At 44.7% G+C, this 27,426-nt stretch overlaps 2 protein-coding genes across 2 annotated transcripts; both read right to left on the reverse strand.

The window, feature by feature from the left end:
• Positions 1–101: 101 nt before the first annotated feature.
• Positions 102–3,098, reverse strand: il22ra2 (interleukin 22 receptor, alpha 2). The gene is made up of 6 exons (XM_079731033.1): positions 2,972–3,098; positions 2,278–2,389; positions 1,913–2,097; positions 1,504–1,646; positions 734–897; positions 102–590 (listed from the first exon to the last, which is right to left on the reverse strand). The coding sequence occupies exons 1-6, from the start codon at positions 3,078–3,080 to the stop codon at positions 560–562; spliced, it is 744 nt and encodes a 247-aa protein (XP_079587159.1). The 5' UTR covers positions 3,081–3,098; the 3' UTR covers positions 102–559.
• A 3,904-nt stretch (positions 3,099–7,002) lies between these two features.
• ifngr1l (interferon gamma receptor 1-like) lies at positions 7,003–15,747 on the reverse strand (the record flags this gene model as incomplete). The annotated part of the gene is made up of 8 exons (XM_079729099.1): positions 7,003–10,105; positions 10,530–10,645; positions 11,066–11,222; positions 11,829–12,016; positions 12,537–12,718; positions 12,810–12,930; positions 15,198–15,307; positions 15,743–15,747. 8 exons carry the CDS (start codon positions 15,745–15,747, stop codon positions 9,611–9,613), a joined length of 1,374 nt encoding a protein of 457 aa, XP_079585225.1. The 3' UTR covers positions 7,003–9,610.
• Between the last annotated feature and the right edge of the window lie 11,679 nt (positions 15,748–27,426).

Here is a 27,426-nt window from a genome sequence, read left to right on the forward strand (position 1 = left end):
GACCTCAGCTCGTCTGATGACACCCTACACACTGCTACTCTGTGATTATTCCCCGAGACGTCGGAAGGACATAACGAACAAAGTGCGGGGACGTGATGTGTTTTAATTTGTTTTGTTTGATGTAAATCTTTTATTTTTGTTATCACAACAGTATTGGTTATTTTTCACTCCTGATTGATCAAAATAAGAGAGTATTGAACAATGTTAATAAAGTGTAAATCAGGACTTAGATTTGACCCTTGTGTTTTGTTTACAAGATTGAATAATTTATATTGCCTGAGAAAACGATGCCTAGTCATATTGTGAGTTTTAAGTAATAAAAAAAAAACTTTATTCTGGAGCAAATAGCTGATGATTTGTGTACAGTTTCAAACATTTGCACCTGGTTCGTTTTTTAACAGAATGTTACATGAATCATTAAGAATAAAGCTTGAAATATTTAAAGTGAGTCGTCTTCTTCCATTCTGCCCCGGCCGCTGTCACCCTGAAGCTTGAAGTGATGGCTGGAGCCACAGAGGTGTGGGTTCAGATCCTTCTCTTATCCTCCAACACCTCAGAGCTAGGGATCAGGATCTGAAGGAGAAAAGAGGCTGGATGACAGAAGAGAGGGGAAGAGTGTTGAAGGAGAAACAAGTTGTGTGGATGTTTTCAGGGGATATGAAGTGGGAGCCTAAAAGGAAGTGACATTAGCATTAAAAAATGATACCACTTCTGTAAGTCGTGCAGGAAGTACCTGGCGGCTGCATGTTGCAGAGTAGTGATGCATAAGGAGGGCGTGGGGGCACTGCTCTTGCCTCCCAGACAGACCACACACTGGGCCTGGAGGCAGTACTTGGTGCCTGCTCTCAGGTAGTCCAGAACCAGCTCCTTCGTACAAGACTTCATCTCAATCCTTTCCTGCAGCGAGGACAAGAGGATGGAAGGAAGGAAACAATGGGAGGCCGACAGTAGTTAAAGGGTTGGTTATACCGTATCTTGTTATCTCCTTCTCTATTGTGTTTACTGGTATTCTTATCTTTACAAAATGCAATGCACTTACGCGAAACAAATCACTATATTTAGAAAAGAGAGGGAGATGTCCGTAAGAGGAAGGGAAGTTCACGACAGATTTAACCTGCGATCAAACAGCCGAGCTGTGACCTGCTGATGCTGTGTTGCTGTTGCCATGGTTAAGTTATCCTTTATTGTCCCTCTTTTGGGGAAATTCTTTCTCTGCCTTTGTCCCATCCAGGAGCCGTAGCTAATACACACTTGCACATACACACACAGAGGAGTGACCTTGCCCGAGGTACACACACGTGGCGGCACACCGGCACACCCGGAGCAGTGGGCAGCCGCAGTGCAGCGCCCGGGGAGCAGGTGGGGGTTTCAGGTGCCTTGCTCAAGGGCACCTGATCCGTGGATGAGGACGTTGGAGAGTGCTGCACAACTACTCCCCCTGTCCACTTCTTTTTTTTGCCGACCAGTATGCCACGGTACGGTAACACGTCAGGGTGGGGTTACCTCCTCGCCGCCGCTGTGCCGGAGACGGACTCTGCAGCAGAGCTTCTTGTGCAGCTTCTTCACCAGGGCAGGAGGAGGGATCAGGCGGACCACAAGGCCCTGTGCTGTCATCGTCAGGTTTAATGTTGGCGGGCTGATTTTTGCTGCAAAGCAGTACAGGGGGGATATATGAACAATAAGATGTAAACACAGACTTTATTACAATGTGACGCAATGACGCTACATAATGGAGGGCAAGGAGGAGGTGGAGGAGGAGGAGGAGGAGGAGGAGGCGGAGGCGTGAGAGAGGGAGAATGAGGTGGTAGAGGTGGAGGAGGAGAAGCCAGAGAGGATGAGGTGGAGATGAAGGGGCTGGAGGAGGAGGAAAGGGAGGAGGGGGTTTTTGTTGACTACATATCTGAAGACGTACTGTCCCAGCTCGGGCTGAAGCGACGCGAGAGTGCCCAGGCTGAGCGGCGGGCCAGGAGGGGGGAGGAGGTGTGCACCCGGGCATAGTACCACTCCCTGGAGTCGGAGGTCACCCTGCTCAGGTCACACTGGAGACTCTGGATCCCCTGGCAGCCCTTCACCTGCACCCACTGGGAGTCCCCGTAGCTGAATGGAGGATAAGAGATGGACTTTATTATTAATACACTATATTATATTATATAGATTGTGTGTGTGTGTGTGTGTGTGTGTGTGTGTGGTGTGCGTTTCTGTATGTATTCTATGCTTATAATTGTGCGTGCGTGGGTGTGTGGGTACGTGCATGCGTGTGTGTGCATGGGTTCTCACATCTTCCACTGGACTGAGTAGGTGAGCGTGGCGTTGTTTGGTGCGCTCCAGTGGAAGACGTTCTTGTAGTCCACAGAGTCAAACCTGGGGTCCACCGGAGAGGCCAACGACCCTGCAGCCACACACAGGACCACGTCGTTCATCATCAAAACAAAGGGACTATTACACAGAAAATGTTGTCGCAATTGTTAACTAGATAGGGATTCGGGTGATTCCCTGAACGTAATGTGCGATGGTGAGCATCCACATAGACGAGAGACACACTGAGACACACTGAGACTAGGCACGCATGGCACAGCAACAAACACTGCAGTACACACACACACAAACACATATTCTATAAGGGAGTTTTTTCTTGCCCATTTGGGCGCTAGGGTCAGGGGGGGTGTCATAAATATATGGCCTGTGAAGTCCTTTGAGACTCTACCGGTGATTAAGACGAATACAATTGAATTGAATTGCAGTGAATTGTAGTACCGTCTAGTCGGTGAGTGTTGGAGGGTCTGGGGTGGATACCCCGATGTTGGTGCTGGTCAACCGGTCTTCCACCCTTGAGCAAGACGCATAACCCCCCCCTGACTACCTGTTCATTAACGACACCCATCTCAAGAGAGTCCCATGCCTACACCGCCACACATACATCCCACCTCACACAGCAACAACAACAACAACAACAACACTGGGGTACCCTTACCCTGTGCTGTGAGCCGGCTAGGGGGGTTCCCCGAGACCAGCACCCCGAGCATCAGAGAGACGGCGGTGTAGACCCTGGAGCCGGGACTCAGGAAGCCGCAGAGAGCCATGATGCAGAGCGAGCAGCACACCGCAGACCCACAGTTACGGGCGCGGTGCCAGGCCTTATATTGGCCAGAGGCTTCCTCTTTCCTCAGGTTTTACAGCTCTTTGACACCTTGTTTATCTGGACCGGTTTCGCATAGTCACGCTATTCTGGGATTAGAATAGAGCTGACATCATCAATTAGAGCTGACATCTTTTTTCCGAGGGGCGGCGTAGGGCAATTAAAAGAATATCAGGTTGTTGCATACAGTTTGTTGCTGGTTTATTGTCAGGTTTACAGCACTGTTTGTTTTAAGTCCATTTTTTTATGGGTTTACAAACATACGCGCACAGAAGCGTTCCTGGGTATTGACGAATGGAAATGTAAGACGGAGCAGGACCCCTTGTTTCACAGTTTGAGTTTTGATGACCTCAAGTGCTGAGTGCTGTGCACAGAATGCACTCTGAATGGAGCTCTGCATTGATGTTGGTGGTGATGAGCTACTGTTAAGTCTAAGAAAATAAGGAAAAAGAACAGAGAAGCTGACCTTTAGTTTCACTTCATGTTTTACCATGACATGCCTTTCAGCCACAAAGCATATGAACTACAGTTACCCTACACATCAACACAATGTGCTTTCCTCCCAGTGCCCTCTGGGGCTGACCCATTTGAAAAACAATGGCTTCCGGTCCCATGTGCTGGAGGAAGTCCTAACTAATTGTCGGCCATTCCTTATTTACGTAATGCTTATTGTTTTATTATCTGTTTGAATGAGAAGTTACATTACATTAAAACATGTCTGTAATTTCATACTGCCTTTCTTTATGAAAGGCAGTATGCAAATACATATCTATTCATATAAACAAACCACATGATTTGTTTTGTTTACATGTTTGATAAAGGAACCATGTGTAAAGTTACACATTATTAAACAAACTCAGGTGCCTTAAGAATGTTGCTCCTATTACCAACAAAACAGCACTCGGTGCTAAGGCGTTTTAGCCATCTCCCAATCTGTGTTATTCTCTCTTAATTTCTCCAGTAGGAATATACCAAAGTGTGTGCTGATACATTTTATTAAGGGTTGAAGATCCCTGTTCTCCAAGAAGCACAGAGGAGTGTGTCCATACCTGCAGTGTCAGTGCATGACCGACAATGTACCACATTTTGTGACATTCAGTGATGACACCAACCCCAATATTGGCAGCTGACTTGTGAAGTGTAAAATTCATTTTAAAATGTGCATTTTTACAATCAATATGATTTATGATTTATGATAAACTAATGATATGTGAATAATCTCACTACTTCCTCTATAACTTTTCTTTGGTATTTATTGGTTTTTATTTTACATGGACAGTACCCATTAAAATATATTTCTGTAAATGTGTCAGTGATCTGGGAAGGCGGATATGCATCGGCCCTCACTGGGCAGATCAGAATACATTATATTGAATATACAGTGGGGCAAAAAAGTATTTAGTCAGCCACCAATTGTGCAAGTTCTCCCACTTAAAAAGACGAGAGAGGCCTGTAATTTTCATCATAGGTAAACCTCAGCTATGAGACAAAATGAAAAAAAAAAATCCAGAAAATCACATTGTCTGATTTTTTAAGAATTTATTTGCAAATTATGGTGGAAAATAAGTATTTGGTCACCTACAAACCAGTAAGATTTCTGGCTGTCACAGACCTGTAACTTCTTCTTTAAGAGGCTCCTCTGTCCTCCACTCGTTACCTGTATTAATGGCACCTGTTTGAACTCCTTATCAGTATAAAAGATACCTGTCCACAACCTCAAACAGTCACACTCCAAACTCCACTATGACCAAGACCAAAGAGCTGTCAAACCTGCACCAGGCTGGGAAGTCTGAATCTGCAATAGGTAAGCAGCTTGGTGTGAAGAAATCAACTGTGGGAGCAATTATTAGGAAATGGAATACATACAAGACCACTGATAATCTCCCTCGATCTGGGGCTCCACGCAAGATCTCACCCTGTGGGGTCAAAATGATCACAGGAACGGTGAACAAAAATCCCAGAACCACACGGGGGGACCTAGTGAATGACCTCCAGAGAGCTGGGACCAAAGTAACAAAGGCTACCATCACTAACACACTACGCCGCCAGGGACTCAAATCCTGCAGTGCCAGACGTGTCCCCCTGCTAAAGCCAGTGCATGTCCGGGCCCGTTTGAAGATTGCTAGAGAGCATTTGGATGATCCAGAACAGGATTGGGAGAATGTCATATGGTCAGATGAAACCAAAATAGAACTTTTTGGTAAAAACTCAACTCGTCGTGTTTGGAGGAGAAAGAATGCGGAGTTGCATCCAAAGAACACCATATCTACAGTGAAGCATCATGCTTTGGGGCTGTTTTTCTGCCAAGGGACCAGGACGTCTGATCCGTGTGACGGAAAGAATGAATGGGGCCATGTATCGTGAGATTTTGAGTGAAAACCTCCTTCCATCAGCAAGGGCACTGAAGATGAAACGTGGCTGGGTCTTTCAGCATGACAATGACACCAAACACACCGCCCGGGCAACGAAGGAGTGGCTTCGTAAGAAGCATTTCAAGGTCCTGGAGTGGCCTAGCCAGTCTCCAGATCTCAACCCCATAGAAAATCTTTGGAGGGAGTTGAAAGTCTGTGTTGCCCAGCGAAGGCCCAAAAACATAACTGCTGTAGAGGAGATCTGCATGGAGGAATGGGCCAAAATACCAGCAGCAGTGTGTGAAAACCTTGTAAAGACTTACAGAAAACGTTTGACCTGTCATTGCCAACAAAGGGCATGTAACAAAGTATTGAGATGACCTTTTGTTATTGACCAAATACTTATTTTCCACCATAATTTGCAAATAAATTCTTTAAAAATCAGACAGTGATTTTCTAGATTTTTTTTTTTTCATTTTGTCTCTCATAGCTGAGGTATACCTATGATGAAAATTACAGGCCTCTCTCATCTTTTTAAGTGGGAGAACTTGCACAATTGGTGGCTGACTAAATACTTTTTTGCCCCACTGTATATTAAATGACATCTTAAATACAACACTGATGGACAGACAGGGTCTGCATCACGAAGGGAAACACAATGGACCCCAAATGTAAAGATATGGACTATACAACAAACTACAGATGATTTGTTTTTTGCATTATTGCTAATTATGGCACATTAACATTTTGAGTGCAATGTCCTTTTTAAATAAACAAATAAGTAAAGAAAGACAGACACTAAAGGGGATTTAGTGAGGGCAATGTTGGTTGTTGGGTTGTTGGTCTCTTCACTGGAACAAACTAAAAATGTATTTAATAATCTTTATTAATAATCCGGACCATCCTTTTCCTCTAAAGCTCATCCCTCATTGTCTGTGTACTAAACGACTAGAGTTAGTTGGAACACTTTGACATTTATTAATGACGATTCTCAATCCAGGTGAAATGTAACTCTGAACATCTTCCGATATCTGTGCTTGATCAGCGGTGTAATCTGAAAGGTCAGACACAAGGTAGTAACTTCACTCAGACACCACAGAAGAGGAAGGTAACCCAAAGCGGAAGATATAAAAAAAAGCTGTGTACACACGCACACACAAACGTAAGAGGAAATAGGTTGATAACTCTGAATGTCACACAGCAAACAATGCAAAGACTGCCTCTTCCTCCCCTAGTCTTGGTCAGTTTCACAGAAGTTAACAATCCCCTTTAAATTCCTGTCAAGCGGACAATACATAGGTGACGCCTTTTATCGGAGCGAACCAACACAAGAACACAAGTTATTTATGTGACCACTGTCGATTCATAACTTATGGATAACAAAACACAAAAAAAATAAACAAATCAACAAATTTATAAAGGTTGTAAAAATAAGTATTTACATTAAGACCAAAAGCCCTGCGATGGAATGAGTTGCAGACATGAATTGGTAACAAATTAAAGATGGACACCAAGAGCACATAAATGGTTTTATCTTTACCAAACAACAAAAATGTATCCAACACATCATCAGTCACTCAGGAAACATCCACAAAAAAACAACAGTTTGAATGCAGCTCAGCAGTCAGGTTGAAGGGATAAATACGACCCATTTCCGCAGTGATTTCGCAGGGTTTCTGTTTCTTTCTCTGGCTCTTATTTTGGAAATGTCATCACAGAAAAAAAACGTTAAACAGTTCCAATATACACTGATCTGATCATTTAATATAAACTACATGAAAAAAAACAAGAAGAAGACAGTATTACATATTTCAGTTTGGCAGATTCCAAGTGTTAAAAAAACAAAAAACGAAAGCAGACGGTAAAGTAATCTTTGGGGACATAGCAATGAACGCCCTACTAAAGTGCATGTTAGTGGGTCGGATTATGCCCAAACATTAATGAAAGGTTCCATACAGAAACATTAAACTTGATTGGAGGGGCCCAGGGACTGCTTGTCGTACGCCAAGAACTGAAATGGTTTTTACCCACTCAACCAGGCATGACTCTAAGACATATTAGTAGAATATATGAGAATATGTTTGTGTACTTACAACATGTGTGTATACAAACAACAAGAATTGGTTGAAAAGCGCATTGCTCAATGTGTTCATCTTCTCCAAATGCAAAACGGCCATGCATTATGGGCGATATACAGCACTGCAGTGACTGTGTTGCTGACCCTGCTCCCTCAGCCGTCCGAGGGTCCGTCCCACCGAGCTCAGTTCAGTTCTTCAGACCAGTGATCGCCACTCATGATGGCGGCGGGGAGTCCCCTGAGGTCAAGTGCCGAGGGGAGGTCAACCACGGCGTGTTCCCTGACTAATGGAATGCAGCCAATGTGCAATTTGACCTCAATCGGGTGGCAAAAGAGACAACCCACAGCCAGGCGAGCCACAGACTCTTAGGCCCGGAGAAGATAAAATGTTCAGAAATGCTTGCAGACAGTGTCGACGAGTGGCCACTACGATGGCCTACGACGTCATGCAGAATGGGCAATAGGAGCATGGCTGGAGATGCTGCGTCAAAGAGCAGCAGCTGGCTTGTTTCTTTGGGACGAGAGCTAAGGTGCAGGTCGGAGGCTTGGTCAACGCCTCGCTCAATATGGGGGTAGGCATGTTATACCTGGCATAGGATACAAACATACCCTCGGCACACAAGAAGGTCCACTTCACAGTGTCTACGCTGGAAGGAGGGCATAAGAGGCAGGGAGGGCATTAGGGGCAGGGAGGGCATTAGAGGAAAGGAGTGCATTAGAGGCTGTGATGGAAAAATTCATATGTTTCTACTTTTTAGTCATATAGGCTTTGTTTTCCACTGCATGTATTGTCTTGCCACCCCGTTTTTCCTCAGTGTCGTCTACGTATTGACCTCCTCACCTTTGGAGTGAGTGATTGTCGTCAAAATGTTAACCCTTGTGCTCTGGTCATCTGTCCTACCATCCCCAGAGTCAATCAAAATGTTAACCGTTGTGGTCTGGTCAGCTGGCCCACCTTCCTCAGTGGCACCTAAATGTAAACCTTTTTCTATGGGTAACGGACTGCCTTCCTCAGAATCAATCCTGATGTTAACCTTCGTGCGTAAAACAGTCACAAGGGATAGGACATCTTCTTATGCACTCTTCTGCTCGATGAGAACACAGGCAACTCTGTGTGTGTAGTAAACATTAACTGATTTGATTATTGACATCTGCAATATAGGGAGGAGCTGAAACTGTATAAAAAGCTCTGCCTGTATTCTGGACTCACTCTGCTAGAGAGGAGTCTAATGTATGCATGCATTAAATCTAGATTATATTTGTTCTATAAGTATTGTCTGCTTTTTGCATTTAGAAATCTCATCTTTCAGACGCAATATCTGTGGAAATTGCCACGACAAGACAGGGAGGGCATTAGAGGAATGTAGGGCATTAGAGGCAGGGAGGGCATTAGAGTGATGGAGGGCATTAGAGGCAGGGAGGGCATTGGAGTGAGGAAGGGCATTAGAGTCAGGGAGGCCAATATAGTCAGGGAGGGCATTAGAGGCAGGGAGATCATTAGAGTGAGGGAGGGCTTTAGAGTGAGGGAGGGCATTAGAGTCAGGGAGGGCATTAGAGTCAGGGAGGGCATTAGAGTCAGGGAGGACATTAGAGTCAGGGAGGGCATTAGAGGCAAGGAGGGCATTAGAGGCAAGGAGGGCATTAGAGTCAGGGAGGGCATTAGAGGCAGGGAGGGCATTAGAGTGAGGGAGGGCATTAGAGTCAGAGAGGGCATTAGAGTCAGGGAGGGCATTAGAGGCAGGGAGGGCATTAGAGTGATGGAGGGCATTAGAGGCAGGGAGGGCATTAAGAGGCAGGGAGGGCATTAGAGGCAGGGAGGGCATTAGAGTCAGAGAGGGCATTAGAGTCAGATAGGGCATTAGAGTCAGGGAGGGCATTAGGGGGAGTCACCACCTCGATGCTAACAGAATATCATGCAATGCATAGTAATGCGAAATTATTGACTCAAATTACAAGGGTCTGTCGAATTCTGCCAAGTCAAACACACACATTTGCCTGAGCATCATAATTCACCATCATACTCACACTTTTGCTTCTTAGGTTGGCTCAACCAAGGTAAGCATCGACCATATCCCCAGGAGTGAACTCAACCCTCACGCGTTGTTCGTAACCCGAAGTGTTTGGGAACTCATCGAGAGGCTCCCCTCCCAGGGCGCCCTCCTCCATGTCTGCATCCGCCAGGAGGGGCCCCGGGGCGCCTGCTGTCCCTCCTGGGTCATCCCCCACCTGGGGCTGTATTCCCGGGTCACCCTGCCCCGCGTCGCGGACGGCCACCCTTGGGTCATTCCTGGCAGGGTCCATCCCAGAAGCCTCTACTGCTGTCTCATACCTGGGGGCCGAGGGTCGCTCGGGCTCCATCTCCGCTGAAGTGATGGCGCTTTGCACGGATCCGACCCCATTCCGGTCTACTGCAGTGCTTGTGAGGGGGTCCCCAGGGGAGCAGGCCCCGGAGGACACCGGAGACAGGTTGAGATGGTCTGGGATGAGCGGGCTGCGGCTAAGGTCCTGTTGGCGGTTAGGGTCGTGCCTCTCAGGGAAGGACTGAGAGGAGTGAGGGAAAGAAAGAAAGAGAGAGACAGAAAGACAGAACGTTTGGGTGAGTGAGACCGCTGGGTGGTGCTCGGTAATTAAGCATGTCTTTAGATCACATTAGAGCAGTGGTTCTCTTACTATTTTCCCCACACCCTCACGCAATATTCTCTCAGGAAAGTACCGCTTTTACCAGCACAAAAAAATAAGTAAATAAATAATGCAAGTTTACATGTTGCCAAATTTCTCCTACTGGAGATTTATATATTTTTTTCCAATGTAATCTAGGAAGTGGGATTATTTTTCTTTATCTGTCTAAGTATGCATGCAATCCTTCAAAACAGAGGGGCTGTATAGGTCAACGCAGAGCAGCGTCAGAGAAACACTGCATAGAGCATGTTCATTTGAATATCAAATACAAACAAACTAAACTCACCAGAGAGAAAGGTATTTGGGAAGAGGCTCTGACTCTCTTGCAGATGAAAGCAAACACAAGGACTAGAAGTGCTACTACGAAAAATACTCCAAGCCCGATGAACAGAGCCTGGTTAGCTACGTGAAAGGGGGAGGAAAAGAAACGCAGACAAATTATTATTAACTCAGATACAGACATATACACTCAAGTCCAACGCAATGCTTTAGTTTCACCTACTTTTGTACCTCGGTTTCTTTCTAATTATGTAACTATTTTTCTGACCAGCCTGCGGTCAGAAAAGGCCAGCTACCCTTCAGGTCAACCGAGCCTGTAGATCGAGTAAGTGCACTAAAGTAACACCAACAATAACACTTTTTGTTAGTCCCCACAGTCCACACAAAATATATAATGAAACATCAGATCAGGATATCCAAACACAATAAGGTATCGCAATAGTTCCAAGATTTCAATATTACCAGAATCGCAATTCAAATCGTATGGGCACTCAGCAATGTTCAGGAAGTAGTCCATATGTATGATGAATGCCCTCTGCTTACCGGTGGCAGGGGTGGGGGCAGCCTCGGCGCAGTAGTCCTGGGTGCTTCGGACGGCTATGTTCTCCCAGTAGCCGTCGATCCTCACACAGTCCTGCTGGAGCCCTGCTTGGATGACCTTCTCACACACGACCTTCATACAGGAGTAGGAGTACTCCTTCTGACACACACACACACACACACACACACACACACACACACACACACACACACACACACACACACACACACACACACACACACACTTAAACCTGATGAAATCAGGTTTCCCTCATGGAGAATCCTAGGCTCAACGCTGCTGTGTGAAGGATGCAGCTAGAAGCTTGACCCTTGTTCAGAGACACCATCACATAAAGTAGCAGAATGACCTGATGTGCTGATCACACGACTGTAAACGGCTGTAAAACGCAATGCAAACGGGACCGCCGTTCTACTGAAACCTAGAAGAAAGCACAGCAGCAGGCCTTTTTACCGTTGAAAAGCAACCATGGACAATCTGTATCTAAACCTACAATGATGTGCAGAGCTTTCTTCTAGTTATTGGCGCAGCACCCTGGACCCCCAGAGCTGAAGAAAGCTTCCAGGCCAAAGAGCGCTTGCTTTCCATCGATACAATGACAAAATTGTGGCCCCCAAGCTGTTAAAGCCTGGTCCGTGTGATTGGGACTGATTGAGTCAATAAGAGCCGTGTGAAACGATAGGAACAACAGCAAACACAGTGAGTTAGAAGAAGAAATACTCCACGGCTTAACGAGTGAGCTCCCACCTGGCCGCCGGTCACTTCCACGGTGTATTTGAACTCGGACATTTTCGCTTGTCTTTGGTCTTTCTTCGGTCGTCTCTTGGGCTTGGTCAACAGCTTTTGGCCGTACAGCAGAGAGGGATGGCTGAAGCTGAACATGATTCCAGCATCCGGTTGGAAAGTGACGTTGACGGGCGGGAGGTCCAATGAACCTGAGAATGGAAACCAGTGCGGTTTACTTGTTGGACCAACCGCTATATATGCCATCCTATTGCACCCATCTGGTCCAACGCTTCTAAACTGGTCAGGCCTAGGACCCAGATGTGTCCTTAGTCAATAAGTTCTGACCCAAAAATGTAAGCTGTATTCACCAATAGTGCACTTATCAATCCACACCTTTGTGTACTGTTTAAAACATGGAGCGAGCAAAATGCTGCAACAATTGGGGAAAAACACAATGAAACAGTAAGCCATTGAAACATGAGACATTCATTCAGGGGCTTGTTTCTAAAGATGAAGGCATAGTGGGCCCACTGAGAAACCCTGATCTGAGAATCCCTGATCCAAGCATCCCTGATCGGAGCATCCCTGATCGGAGCATCCCTGATCGGAGCATCCCTGATCGGAGCATCCCTGATCGGAGCATCCCTGATGTAGTGCCCTGCACGGTGGAAGCTGATCCTCAGTAAGAGCCTTCCTGCACCACACCGTGTGGACTCCTCCAGCACTCACAGTACTGATTCGACAGAGAGCTGTAGTAGTAGCTGAAGGTCAATCTGTCCGGCGGAGCCGGGATACTCTCGTTCAGCCCCACCACGGCCGTCACCGTGACGCCGTAGTCGTTGTCGGGCCTGCTGAAGGCCGAGAGGTCGCACTGGAGGTTTGGGTAGTCCACCTGCAGCAGCTCTGACTCTCTAGAGCACCAAAGGAGGATTCTTGATCAGCCGCTTGGTCATCAATCAAAAACAAAGACCAAACAGGTTTCTGTTTCTTTATACCACCCACCCGCTTAGCGCTTTGACGGTCACAATGAAGTTGGGCTTCAGAGTGTCATGGTGGCTGTAGTCCCAGCGGAGGATGTTTATAAAATTGTGACAGTCCAGGGAAAGGTTGGTGGCTGGCGGCACTGTGGGGGGAGAGATGTGAGATGGCATCATGATATAGAATAAACATTTCCATGATGAACCCGATAACAAAAGAGAAATGTTCAAAAAGGCTGTTATGTTATTGGTCCTGTATATGCAACCATCTTGCTCTTGGATCATCGGTTTGAATACAACACCACTTTGAAACTATTGCATTATTGTCAATAATTTATTTAGGATAAAGATATCCTAAAGATTGCTCAGCTTTATACTGGAGGACAGTTTCGACTTGAAGAGTGATGGTGCATTGTTTGGTGAGTGGGTGACCTCAGCCTAGAGGTTTCAACAACAGATTTCCACTAGAGGGCAGAAACATACTGCATGAAAACGGTGGTGACCTGGTGTTCATAACAAAAAGCCCCTGGGACCACCATATCCTTTTCCCTTGTTTACTTGCACTTCATTGAAACCTATTCCCAAGTGGCTTGTTATTCCAGCCAGAACCAGGTTCTAACACTTCCTCAGTACCAGCACGACTAAATACAAAAGGATACACTTAGAGGTTAGATGGTCAGATGAAAGTTAACTGTAATAATTTATTAATTTTAACATTCTAAAATTGTGTTACATTATGTGAAACATTTTCTCCATGAGATCTAAAACATGGACTGTTTTTATTCATTTAATAAGAACAATTCTTTGAACTCACTTCATCAAAAAATGCCTGGGACGCATGTGGAAAGGCCAGGAATGCAGTCCTCACCTATGTAATGCACGTTTTACCCAAAATAAAACGTATGGCTCTACCCCAACTCTAGCAGGAAGTTAGGCAAACGTTGACGCCAACGACAATGAACAAGGGACATTATTAAACAGTTCAACATGTATTAAGCTACGTTGTGCAATTCAACTGGAAGCATTTCAACTCAGAACATCTTGGTCAAAAAATGGAGAACTGTTCGGTAAAGTGTATTACACAATACAGCAGGTCTTGTGGAACAAGGACAGTGTTATGGGTGACATTGTGTGACAAGACAAGAATATTGCTTAATAGTGTCCAGTCAACATAATGGAAAAAGAAAGTCCCGATGCTATCAATGAAGCGCTTTCACTTTCCCTTCATCCATTATATTCTGGAAAGGAACTAAGACTTGTTTTTTAACCTTTTGCTTGATCAAGGTCTGTTTGTTATTGAGTCCAATCAACCATAATGCTAATTAAATGTGCCAGAGCAGTACAAAGACAACATTAAACATTTATCAAGAGGCACAGCACTAATTGAAACCCTACCTTGATTTTTCTATCAAGGCAGTCTACCAAACATCATAATCTGACCAGACATCCATCAACTAGCTCTCAAACCTATAAGCAACGTCCTGCAGACTGATGCCCTCACTGTCAACCCAAACTACCACACAGTCCAATTAAAATACCATGCATGTTGGAAAAAGGCATTCTTTGACAATAAAGCTTTATCATTGCAGTGCTGTAGTGAGTGACTTAGTGGGAGGATTTTTAAATGGTAAGGGTTCTTAAATAATTGTCATTCTAAATAATAGCGCCCCCTTCCAAAAAGGAAGCTAACGTTACTGCTTTGGATTATAAATAGATTATTGGTAGGAATCGTAATTACTTTACAGAAGAGAAATGTCACAAACACCAGGGCCAATCAATGACCAAACATCCCTCTTCCATGCGTTGTGTTTAGTTACAGTGTGCAGGCCCACACCATCACTTTGCATCACTTTTGCAAGAGTGAACCTTAAACTATTCAATTAATGCACTGCAGATATTACAATTCAATTCAATTTCATTTGTATATCCCTTAATCACATTACAGTCTCAAAGGGCTTAAAGGGCCAAATATTTATGACACTTAATGATTATTCCCAATGCTTTCCAGACCTGCTGTTCATTGGTCTTTCTATATCCACATGGTGCAACACTGGCCACCGTGACGAAGGCCCAGAGCGGTAGTAGTATTAATAAAACAGCTTTTAGAGAATACCGAAATAATCGGCTGACACGGCCAATGGACGAGGCTGTCCTCTATGCGGTAGTTCCCCTGTCTAAAACATGACTAAACTACAACACGCGTCCCTTCTCCACCCTTCCTGTGGTCTGTAGGCTACTTACTTACCAAAAGCAGATCCGGTACATATCAACACTGAGAAGAGGAATATACTCGTTTTCCATTTCATATTCAAAGCCTTGTCATATACAAGCGAATTACAACAAAGCGGAACTTCTTAGTTTGGCTCGATTATTTAATAGTACTTTGTTATTATTTGACCGAGATACATCGCACCTTCCAGCGCAGTTCTTCTTTTCCTGAATCCCGGGTGGCGCAATGACGTCCGGGCGGCCACAAGTGTTGCCAGATTGGGCAAGATTTCACGCTGGCGTCGTCCGCTTCCACTGGAATCGCCCACACCGGTGAATACACAGGAACAGGCTGGACGCACGTCCTTCAGCTAAAGAATCATATTTATGTTTTTGATAGGCTAGTTATTACCCTGAATCCTTCTGACTCTATCCTGTTATTTATTTATTGACCACATATAAATGCATACGCCGTAGCATTCCAAACTGCGCATACCGCACTCACTGCTATGGGTGCGACATATTGTACCAAACACAACCGCTAGATGGCAGAAGATACTCGAGTCACAGTGTAAAATTCATTTTTTATTATTTATTTATTTATTTATTTATTTATTTATTATTGTAGCGTAGGAAGCCGCAGCCGCAAGGGAACCATTCATTCGTCAGGCCGCTGGAAAGAAATGACTTGATCAAGAAAATTAAATGATCCATTAGTTACCCAAAGTTTTTGATACTTAATAAAGGTACGGCATAATCCAGTTGGGTTTGCAACGAATAGGCCTACGAGCCTATTCGTGCGGTGGTGTGGTTTCCAAACTTCCCCAATAATATCATATCTAATAGGGATATTTTAAATTTCATACCGAATCTTTAGATGCCAGCGATATTTTGGATATCGTTTTAATATGGTTTATACTGAGTCTGCAGTGCACGAATCCAGCGAGCGTGGTTGCGGGTGCTTGCGATGCGTGTGATGACACCTGTTAAAGTGTTTCTGATCTGCATGATAACGTGCAGCCTTTTCTCCTTAAGCGTCTTTGTGAATGCACACTGATGCCGCCTGTTGACCCCGCACCTGAGAGGTCAGCCCGACGCAAACACCTCATTACTTATTATTTCTATACATTTGTTTTAGTTTATCTTATCATTACTTACTTTGTTTTATTTGACTATTATTTATTATTATGATCAATGCTGCTAGACCTACTTATTTTTAACATATATTTTTTCCTTATCTTTATATCTCTATCTTGCATTGTTGCTGCTATATGGCTGTTGAGGAATCAAGCCTAAGAATTTCACTCTTGTGTACTTTGAAATAAGACGTAATAAAAGTAACTCTGAATCTGATTCTGATTATCAGAGAGATGTCCCGGAGACAAACGGTTCCTTCTTAAAGGATGGGACAGCGACAGCGGGGCGGACCTGTCTGTGACAGAGAGCAAAGCTGCAGATTTCGGGCCAACACTCTCTCCTTATTGAAGGAGCCTGGGTCCATACACCAACCTGCTGCAGTCTCCGTACCGTCAGCTTAGCACTAAAACACTTTTTATAATCAGCCGTTATTGTTCGGCTCCTCCTTGTGGGAGATGCGCTCATGTTCATTTTTAAAAGGGCAAATCAACCATAATTCAGTTTATAAACTGCAGTGCGCAGGGGGAGAATGCGCGGATGAATATTCATTAGGGTTCGCTCAAACTGCCACGCGCGGTGATTCATTAGGCATATGTAAATATCACTCAATTTGATTGCCCCTAAACTGACTCAACATAATGTTGCCATTAGCAAATTATTACTTATTTGTGATACTAATGGTAGGGCCCGGTCCTACTGTATATTGTGTAGAAAGAAAAAAAAAACGCACATTGGATAGCAATTCTCTTTGGTTGTCTTTGTTCATAAAATGGTTATTTTGGGCTCTAATGGGGCATGTTTGTTCACTAACGGAGATTAACAATCAGGCTACTGACTTCCCCGTCCCGGTTTGTAAATCACTGCCGTCGGCCCCACCAAACGTGCACCTGACGTGAAGGCCAGTTAAAGCCTTTCTTTATGACTACACTACGAACCATCAAGGTAATGTTGTTTACACTGAGCAGTGGTGAACCTTGGACATGAAACCCAAAAGCTTTGTTGTTGTTGTTGTTGTTGTTGTTGTTGTTGTTGTTGTTGTTGTGGTTGGAATTGACAATACATTCGGTTGAACAATAACAACATTTAGCTGAATATTAAAAAGGTCAGACATGAGCTGCAATGACTTATTCGTGCTTTAGTAAAGTTAAGACTCCATCAAACAAAGGATACATTTTGACGTAAATTGGCCCACAAAAAGCATTATGGATGAGTTTGTCATTGATCTAACCCTAGTGGGGATAAACCTGATATGCTTGAGCTGCAGCAAGAAACAGAAAGATAATAGAAAACAGCAGAAAACAATTGGGAGGGATCTAGTAACGTCATCAGAACAATGTTTCTCTGGCCCTGACCAGCCTCTGCTTTGGAGCTCACCTGCAGTCCCAATATTGGCTCTCTGACCCTGACAATGCCTTGCTGCTTCTAATGCTGCAGGTCCATGGACCCCTAGCTGAGCTCCAGGAGACGGGAGAAGTCAGGAGAACTGACCAAACTCAGGTTGGAGGAGATTGTACATTAGACGTTTGAAGGCGTAACGCTCAATTGGATGTGGACCTATGGAAACGTAATTGAGGCTCTTTCACAACCTTCTTTCTTTTGTTGTTTAGTGGTTTGGAAAACCTCCGAGAGAAATTGAATCTGCCATTGATTCAGATTCGACTGCAGTCTGCTGTGGTCTTCTGTCGCCTCAAGACGGATAAACCTGGACTAGGATGCTCCTTAAACCAGGCATTGCAGGGGAGATTATGTCTACAGGCCCTATGGAAATAACTTAAGGCACAGACACACGTTCACTATATATTCAGGGATGAAAGACTACGTGGTAACATTCTTGCAGGAGTTTCTGTATCACTTTAAAGTCTCCAGACGGCAACCAATTAGCGTGCATATTCCATAAACTCTTAGTCAGAAACATTTTCCAGATGTCCATTTTACATTTATCCTTGCATGTGTTCCATGATGCTTCGAGTGTAGCAAACACTACTATATTTGTGATTTCTTTACATTATAATATCATCGTAATACAAATGCCTTGGGAGAGTAGATAGAGCCCTACGCTCTGAACAACAGGCCATGTTTCCATCGGGCGTATAAAGCAGTTGCTTGAGGGGCATGAGGCCACCAGCTGCCTGCGCCTTACGTACCGAACATAGAACAAACGTCTTGTGGGGTGCTTGCAATTTTACTTCCTACAGTGTATTCTTTAGGTACAAGACATATACACACAGGGCCACTTAAAAACACATTTAAGCATGCGCTCACACAAACTGCCTTGCATTGCAAGCATGCATCGCTGAGCTGCGTTAACAAGGGCTCTGAGGAACAGAGACATTTTGGTTTATTTGGTATTGAGAACATTGCAGGAAATTTTGGAATTGATGACATGGAAATCGATGTTAATTAATTTCAATATTTATGTGATTTATATATATTTATTTCTGAATGTATTATGATCTTCATGTTCCTTTAGAGTTATATACAAAAACTAAAGAGGCTATTAAAAAAAACGATGATCACAAATTATATAGTATAAATACTTAGAATTTTCTCTGTATGATACACATATCAAACAGATCATATCAAACAGATCTAACATATCAAACATATGTATAGTCAAAAGTAGAAGTAAAATGAAAGAGTCCTCCCTGTGAGCATGTTTAGGAACCCTAGGATGGTCATTTTGAATACACATTACTTATGAGTTCCAGTAAGAGCTCTAGAGGTTGGTTCAATGTGGTTTTACATTTTTGTTTACATATATTTAAGTGCGAGAGTGCTGCATGAAATAGCTGGTAAGCCTACATTTGGGAAATAAAATATTTTCTGTTAACAATTGAAAAAATAAGCGTTTTGTGTTACTTCATAATGAATGATGATTATGAACATCATCAATGTTTCCAGGATTGATGCATTATTGAAATGATAAATTGACGTACTACTCACAATGCTAAGTAAAATATGCACTAAAATAATATTAAAAAAATGTAATAAGTAGAATAAGTATATGTCTTGAATAGGTCTGGGAATAGTAAATAAACATATTAATGACCTCTGTGGTCATATCTTTCAAAACCTTATGGATTTGTTGAGACAGCAAGTTTGTGGGCCGTAACCCAGAGAGAGAGAGAGAGAGAGGACAGAGAGAGAGGGGGTGGAGAGAGAGAGGGCGAGAGAGAGAGAGAGAGAGAGAGAGAGAGAGAGAGAGAGAGACAGAGAGAGAGGGGGTGGAGAGAGAGAGGGAGAAAGAGAGAGAAAGAGAAAGTGAGAGAGGGAGAGGGAGAGAGAGAGAGGGAGAGAGAGAGAAAGCGAGTGAGGGAGAGGGAGAGGGAGAGGGAGAGAGAGAGAGAGGGAGAGAAAGACAGAGTTAAAAACGAAAGTGGGCCAGAGAGACGTGTGTACGTGCATGCCTACGCGCAAGTATGTGTGTGTGTGCGTGTGTGTGTGCGCGTGTGTGCTAGCAAGAGGGATAAAGAATGGAGAGAGTAAAAGGTAGGCAGAGTGAGGAGGCTGATGGGGGAGTCTGAGGAGGCTAATAAAGTCATGTGATGGATGCTCTTCCTCCTCCCAAAGGGACAGACAACATGTAAATTGGCCCACACAATGCATTATGGATAAGGCAGTTGAGATTATAGCTTGTTAATGTGAACCCCAACACCACCAGCCCCACAATCTCCCCCCCCTATCTTTATCTCTCTTTATCTCCCCCTCCCACCCCCAACATCCCTCTGCTTCTGTTCAGGCCCTGACATGGACACCTCATTGTAGGGGCGACCGCGTCTTGAGGTGAGGATGGAACAGGACCAGAACAGCACCGCAGTGACCTGCCAACCACTGCTGAGTAAGTGTGTGTGTGTGGGGCCGCTTGTGTGTGTGTGTGTGTGTGTGTGTGTGTGTGTGTGTGTGTGTGTGTGTGTCTGTGTATGTGTGTGTGTGTGTGTGTGTGTGTGTGTGTGTATGGGGCCACTTGGGTCTACGTGTGTTTGTGTGTATGGGGCCACTTGTGTCTGTGTGTTTGTGTGTGTGTGTGGTGTGTGTGTGTGTGTGTGTGTGTGTGTGTGTGTTTGAAAGCTGAACATGATGCATTTGTGATTGCATGTTAATTAATCTGTGTGTGTGTGTGTATGCGTGTGTGTGTGTGTGTGTGTGTGTGTGTGTGTGTGTGTGTGTGTGTTCGTGTGTGGCACAGAATGGGGTTGTAGACATATGTCTCTCCCCCCTACCCCCCAGTCCTCTCCCAACCACCACCACCACCACCACCACCACCACCACCACCACCACCCTAGCACCACCCCCCCACGGGCCTGTCCAGGGAACTGTCATGCCATCTGTTGAAGCCAAACCAGAAGTGCTAGTTAGTATGGATATGAGAATAGCTTGCTTGTTAGCAAGCTTGTTGTGTGTGAGTGTGTGTGTGCATGTGTGTGTGTGCGAATGCGTGCGGGCGCGTGCGTACAAGTGTGTTGGTGTGCGTGCGTGTGTGTGTGTGTGTGTGTGTGTGTGTCATTGTGTGGGTTTGTTTGGGTGGGTTGGTGTGCACAGTTTGGTCCAGTGTGTTCCTACAAGCAAGAGTTTTGCTAAACAGCATCACTTCAGACTTCGGGTCTGAACTCAAAACCAATTTTCTTATGAGAAGCAGAGGCACCATGGGAGCCCTGTGCTTTTGTTTAACCACAAAAAAAAAAAAAGACTTGGCACTTGGCACTTTCCGTGCCAAGATTGCGTGTTTGCTTCCTGTTGCAAACTGCCAAACATAAGCATCACACAACATACACATCACAGAGTGTGTGTTTGTGTGTGTGTGTGTGTGTGTGTGTGTGTGTGTGTGTGTGTGTGTGTGTGTGTGTGTGTGTGTGTGTGTGTGTGGTGGTCTAGCCACATTAGAACGGGTCATCTCTCTCTCATGAAGAGATTTCATGGCTGTAGAGAGGATTAGGGAGACAGAGAGGGGGAGGAGGGTAAGAAAATATATTAATTTAGGGGGAGGAGTGCAAAAAAATGACAGCAATTCAAGAGCTCAAGAATTGGTCAGAAATATGATGAGGACCACCAGCAGAGAAGAGACAGGGGGTAAGAAGAGGTAAGAAGACAACGTTTTGAAATAAAGAGCGAGAGGAGATGGAGACACGTCTCAGGAGAGACGGTTCAATCATTTCCTTCCCACTTTATTAACCTCATATCAGGTGCTCAGTTCAATTAAGCTGCCTACTATATGACTGTTGGAACAGCAGTAGATATATAATCATCTCAGTTGTTGCCAAACGGAGATCCATTTTGCCAGGGCCTTTTTTAAAGGGTTCGCTGTTTACCTCTGGATAGGATTCTGCAAAAAAGGACTGCAAAAGGGTGGGTGCGTGTGTGTGTGTGTGTACGTGTGTGGGTGTGTGTGTGTGTTTGTGTGTGTGTGTGTGTGTGTGTGTGTGTGAGTTCTAACTGTGGTCTGAATTAACTTGTATTGACGTGTCACACGATCACAAAGTGTTGTCGACAGTGCTCGCTCACGTCAGCCCTGTGAGCGATGCTGCTGGTGTTGTGTGCGTGAATCCATTGATATCCCCCTGTCTCACTTTGTTTATCTCCTTCATGTGTAACAGTCATGAAAACACCTGCCAACGTGTCGCCGGAAAAAGTAGTTATGAAAATAGGAAATGCCGCTAACCACCGCGACGTGTCACCACCCTCATCTCACCGAGATGATGGATGGTTGCCACAGTGATCAGAGCCGTCGAGGCGGAGGATGTACGACTTCCTTTATGGTATGTTTATCTCACTGTCTCATCGGGTGGCAGAATGGGCTCTGAGAGTGATTAGGATGTGCAAGGTGTTGGGCTGGAACACACATTAAACCGTTTAAAAGTTTCTTCATTTCCAATTACTGCTGAAATGACTGACTTAACGGATGTCTTCATATTTACAGACTCTCCCTCTCTCTTCCTCCCTCCCTCGCTCTCTCTCCCTTTCTCTCTCGCTTTCTCTCTCTTCCTCCCTCCGTCTCTCCCTCTCTCTCTCTCTCCCTCCTCTCTCTCTCACTCTCCCCCTCCTTCTCTCTCCCTCTCTCTCCTCCGCCCCACCCCCCTTCTCTCTCCCCCTCCTTCTCTCTCCCCCTCTCTCTCCGCCCCACCCCCCCTCTCTCTCTCTCCCTCTCTCTCTCCCCCCCACTCTCTCTCTCTCCCTCTCTCTCTCCCCCCCACTCTCTCTCCCTCCCTCTCTCTCTCCCCCCCACTCTCTCTCCCTCCCTCCCCTACCGCCCACCTCCCTCCCTGCCTCCCTCAGCGCTGTCGTTCCAGTTGGTTTTAAAGAGGCACGATGCCTCACAACACTGTCTTAACATCATAAAGCGTCTGTCGTTAAAATGGATGTTTTTTTTTCCCCTTTCCGTCCGTCTGCTTCCCTCGCCGTCTCCAGATAACGTTGGCGGGAGGTTGATTTGGTGGGAGTTTTGCGCACCATATGCCGTGTTGTCAAATACCTACATTTAAGCAGGCTATCGCTGTGCACTACTTAATGGCGACATCATCGGGCCTTGTTTATCCGATGCGTCTGTTAATGTTATTTATCGGGAGTCTGCCCGCTCTCTCTCTCTCACTCTCTCTCTCTCTCTCTCTCTCTCTCTCTCTGCCCCGTTTCCTCCGTGCATGCTAAGGAGACAGGCGGAAGATATGCAAATGCTAACGTTGGCCCAACTTCACTGCGCTACGGCGGAGCATTTGCATTTGATATAGCACATAATAAACTGGTTATTAGCATTTTAAATACGTCAAACTAACTTGAAAAATGTGGGCCGTGCTGGTGTGATTTTTATTACTGCCAGTTGTAGCACACGCACACATACCAACCGACACACACACCCACCCACACACACACACATACACACATGCATGGACTCACACACACCCACACACACACATAAATGGACTTTCACAAACACACACACACACATACACACACACACACACACACACACACACACACACACACACACACACACACACACACACACACACACACACCATACCACGTGCTCAACACACAGCCTTTGTGATTATGCACACAGGAACAACTTGTCAGACTTGTCAAAGTTTGATGAGTGGCTTCTTGTTCTGCATCATTCTACGCTGCTTCTTTAACTCTCCTCATCTACACACACACACACACACACACACACACACACACACACACTCAACACACACACACACACAAACACACACACAAAGACTCACTCACTCACACACAAACACACACACAAACACACACACACAAATAGACACAAACTTGCACACCAACACACACACATCCATATTCTCCCGGCTGGACTCTCTGACACACTCACACACACACACACACACACACACACACACATAAACACACCCATACACACAGATACTCCTGGCTAGACTCTCACACACACACACACAAAAACAAAAACACACACTCGCACACATACACACACACACACACACACAAACACACACACACATACACACACACATGCATGCACACACAGACTGATATTCTCTTGTTCTGTAATCCCGGCCTCAGAGGGGCCATTCAGATATTCACACAATCCATTTGGGCGCCTGAATAACGCAATCCCACAACCACTGTCTCCAGGATGGAGCTGACGGCTGATGGGCCAGCATCCACAGGAAGGTCCCATGTTGACATGCTAGGGAACCAAAGTAGCACTAATGCTGCAATCACCGCTATTAGGAAACATCCCAAACTGCGGTCGAAAACGAATAAACAAGCTTGAAAACGCACCACAGGCCCGGTCTCAGTGCGGGACATGTTAATAAGCAGGTGAACAACCATACACATATACGACCGGACTAAGAACCAGAGAAGAACCGGGTTCTGCTGGTTTGATCCAGGGCCCCGTGACTGTTCACGGTGGCATGTTTCGCCTCGCCTTTTTTCTTCTACTCTGTCTCCATTCCTATCAATATTTTCCGGTTGTTGGTATTAAACCCACACACTCCCTCACTCTCTCTCTCTCTCTCTCTCTCTCTCTCTCTCTCTCTCTATCGCTCTCTCTCTCTCTCTCTCTCTCTCTCTCTCTATCGCTCTCTCTCTTCTCCCCTCCTCTCTCTCTCTCTCTCACTCTCTCTCTCTCACTCTCACTCTCTCTCTCTCTCTATCTCTTGGCGAGCCCCCTTACTTAATTTTCTGGTCGTGTGCACCTATTGGGAGGGGACGGAGCGGACACAAAGTGACACAGGGTGCAGAATGGGGAGGAGGGGGCGGGTCTGGGACTGAAAGGGGGCAATAGGAGGTGTCAATTGTCCCTGACTGAAAGGGACAGTTAAAAGGAGATGCTTGTTGCGAAAGCTGGTGGGCTGAAGCCTGGTTAAGTGATGATTCAGAGAGTGTTAGTGTGTGAGTGTTGGTGTGTGTGTTTGTGTGTGTGTGTGTGTGTGTGTGTGGGTGTGTGTGTGTGTGTGTGGGTGGGTGTGTGTGTGGGTGGGTGTGTGTGTGTGTGTGTGTGTGTGTGTGTGTGTGTGTGTGTGTGTGTGTGTGTGTGTGTATGTGTGTGTCACAGGGCCTGGCTTGAATACAAACGTTTTGCAAGACTGGAGACGACCAAGGGCAAAGTTTGGTTTAAATGTGGTAACGGTACTCAGAGTTTGAAATATACACGAATCCAAGCTCTTATGAAGACGGTTCTCAAGTTAGGTTAATGAAACTCCAACCCCAGTGCTATACAGTTCTACTGTGGACATTGAAAGTCATACTGGAAAATGTTGTGGGTGGTTCGGTTCGTTCTTAGTGAATTGCCATAGAACTGTGCAGATTTCACTTGAACCGTCATGATCACTGCAATTATGGCACAGTATATATGCCCTAACAGTTTGGATTGACATTTAAATGTATATTTTGGGCTTCTATAGATTTGAAACACACGCTTTAGCTCAGGTATATGAAGCCCCAGGGACTATCTCTAGCACATGTTGGCACAGCTGCTCGGTCATACACTTTAATTTGACTAAAAGAGCAGTGATTAAAGAGCAGTTCTTGGAAGTATTTCTAGGCACCACGGATATTCTCGCAATTAATTAATTTGCAGAAGTAGAAGCTTCAGCTTTTGTATGTTTATTGTTGCAAGATTTTTAAACATGTGTTTGTCCATGTATTTTTTTGTCAAGGAGAACATTTGCAGTGGGACAAAGGAAAACTGCAGCTTTTCATCCATCATTTGGGAGAAAAAAACTAAAAAGAAGATTAAAGGGCTGTTTCCTTTGCAAAAAACGTTAATCTCTCTTGTTTTTGCCTAATTAAAGCTAATGTCTTGCAAGTACAAAACAGCCTTACAAATATTAATCAGGACCTGCATATTCATGTTGGTGAAGTTTGTGGTAAAGTCTGTGATTAATGAGAACGAATCATTGATCATTTTCTTAATTAGAGGCTTGTGATAATTTGAGGCTTGTTTACGTCTCATACCCCTGAATACAGAAAGGACGAGCACAAAGAAAGTTGAATCAGTATTTTCCTTTAGCAAGTACATCACAAAGTGCATTGCAGAAAGTGCAGAAAGAAATACTTTTTACCAGCTCTTAAAACACATTCACATGGCTACCTGGTGTAGACAGAAATACTTAATACTTAATACTTAAGATAGGTTATCTAATCTTACTCTATATCGTACTGTATTTTCTGCCCTTTTTTATAGATAATTACTAATAATTACTTAATTATTAATAGATAACAACAACAATAAAACAATTGAGTCAGAAGTCAGACACTTCTGGTAGGTGAATGTCAGGAATGTGTTTTAAACCAAACCACACAGTTAACATCTGTTTTCTGCCCAGTTGGATGGTTCTCTTAACAAATATATCCACAAAACAGAATAATACACTATTATGTTTTTGTTTGTCTATTCCATTAAAAAAGAGTTTGAAACAGCTGCAATAATAATAGACATGAAAGTATCACAGGTAAGGTTGTTGCATCATGGCTCTGTGATTTCTCTCTTTCTCTTTCTCTCTCTCTCTCTCTCTCTCTCTCTCTCTCTCTCTCTCTCTCTCTCTCTCTCTCTCTCTCTCTCTCTGGAACTATAGAAAGGGCCCAGGCCCACCCAGGAGAGGGAGAGAGACAGAGAGAGAGAGACAGAGAGAGAGAGAGAGAGAGAGAGAGAGAGAGAGAGAGAGAGGGAGAGAGAAATTTCTACAAAGCTGTTAATGACCTGAGAGACAAGGCAAGGAGGGCATTTTATGCCATGAAAAGAAATATCAAACTAGACATCCGAATTAAGATCTGGCTAAAAATATTTGACGCCGTGATAGAGCCCACTGCGCTCTACGGCTGTGAAGTCTGGGGCCCACTCACCAACTAAGATTTTATAAAATGGGACAAGCATCAAATTGAAATTCTTCATGCAGAATTCAGCAAATCAATACTAAAAGTCCAAAGAAAGACACCAAATTATGCCTGCAGAGCTGAATTAGGACGATATCCAATCGTTATTAAAATTCAGAAGAGAGCCCTAGAATTTTATAACCACCTTAGGGAAAGCGACAGCAACACACTCCACAACAAGTCTCTTACCCACAGAGAGTTACACGCAGAAAAGTGTCCCCTTAGCCAGCTTGTCCTGGGAATCTGTCCAACACACAACAACCAACACATCAGGCAAAACCAAATTATAAGAAAACAAAAGGAAAATAATTTGGCACATTGGAAAGAGTCCACCAAAAACCAGAGTAAATTGGCATGCTATTTGTCCCTTAACAGAGACTACACCGTGGCAGAATACCTGACCACCGTGACCGACCCAAAGCTGAGGAATTCTTTGACCAGATACAGACTCAGCAACCACAGCCTGGCCATCGAGAAGGGATGCCACAGACAGACCTGGCTCCTAAGAGAAGACAGACTGTGCTCCCACTGCCCACACAACCAACTAGAGGCAGAACTGCACTTCCTGCCAGTCATTTGAAGACATCAGGAATACACACTTCCCACGGATTACAAAGGCATGCAAGGACTTCAAAGACACTCCAGATGCTCACAAACTGCCATACCTGTTGGGAGAAATACAACAGTGTGCGAACGCAGCAGCAAGATTCGTCACCTGTTGTGATGAGAGAAGGACCTCAAACTCCCCATAGACTCACCCGCCAGAACTCACTTTGCACACAATAATTGCACTCATCCTCCGTATTGTAAATACTGTGTATTTAGATTGTATCTTTAACTTTATACGAGTTAAAGATTGTGAGTTTGTTTATACGAGATACTGTAATTTTTATAATTTTTATAATATCGCACATTTTGCTTTTTAAAGTACTTTTAAAAGT

Source organism: Pollachius pollachius, assembly GCF_949987615.1.
Source record: "Pollachius pollachius genome assembly, chromosome: 2".
Lineage (NCBI taxonomy): Eukaryota > Metazoa > Chordata > Actinopteri > Gadiformes > Gadidae > Pollachius > Pollachius pollachius.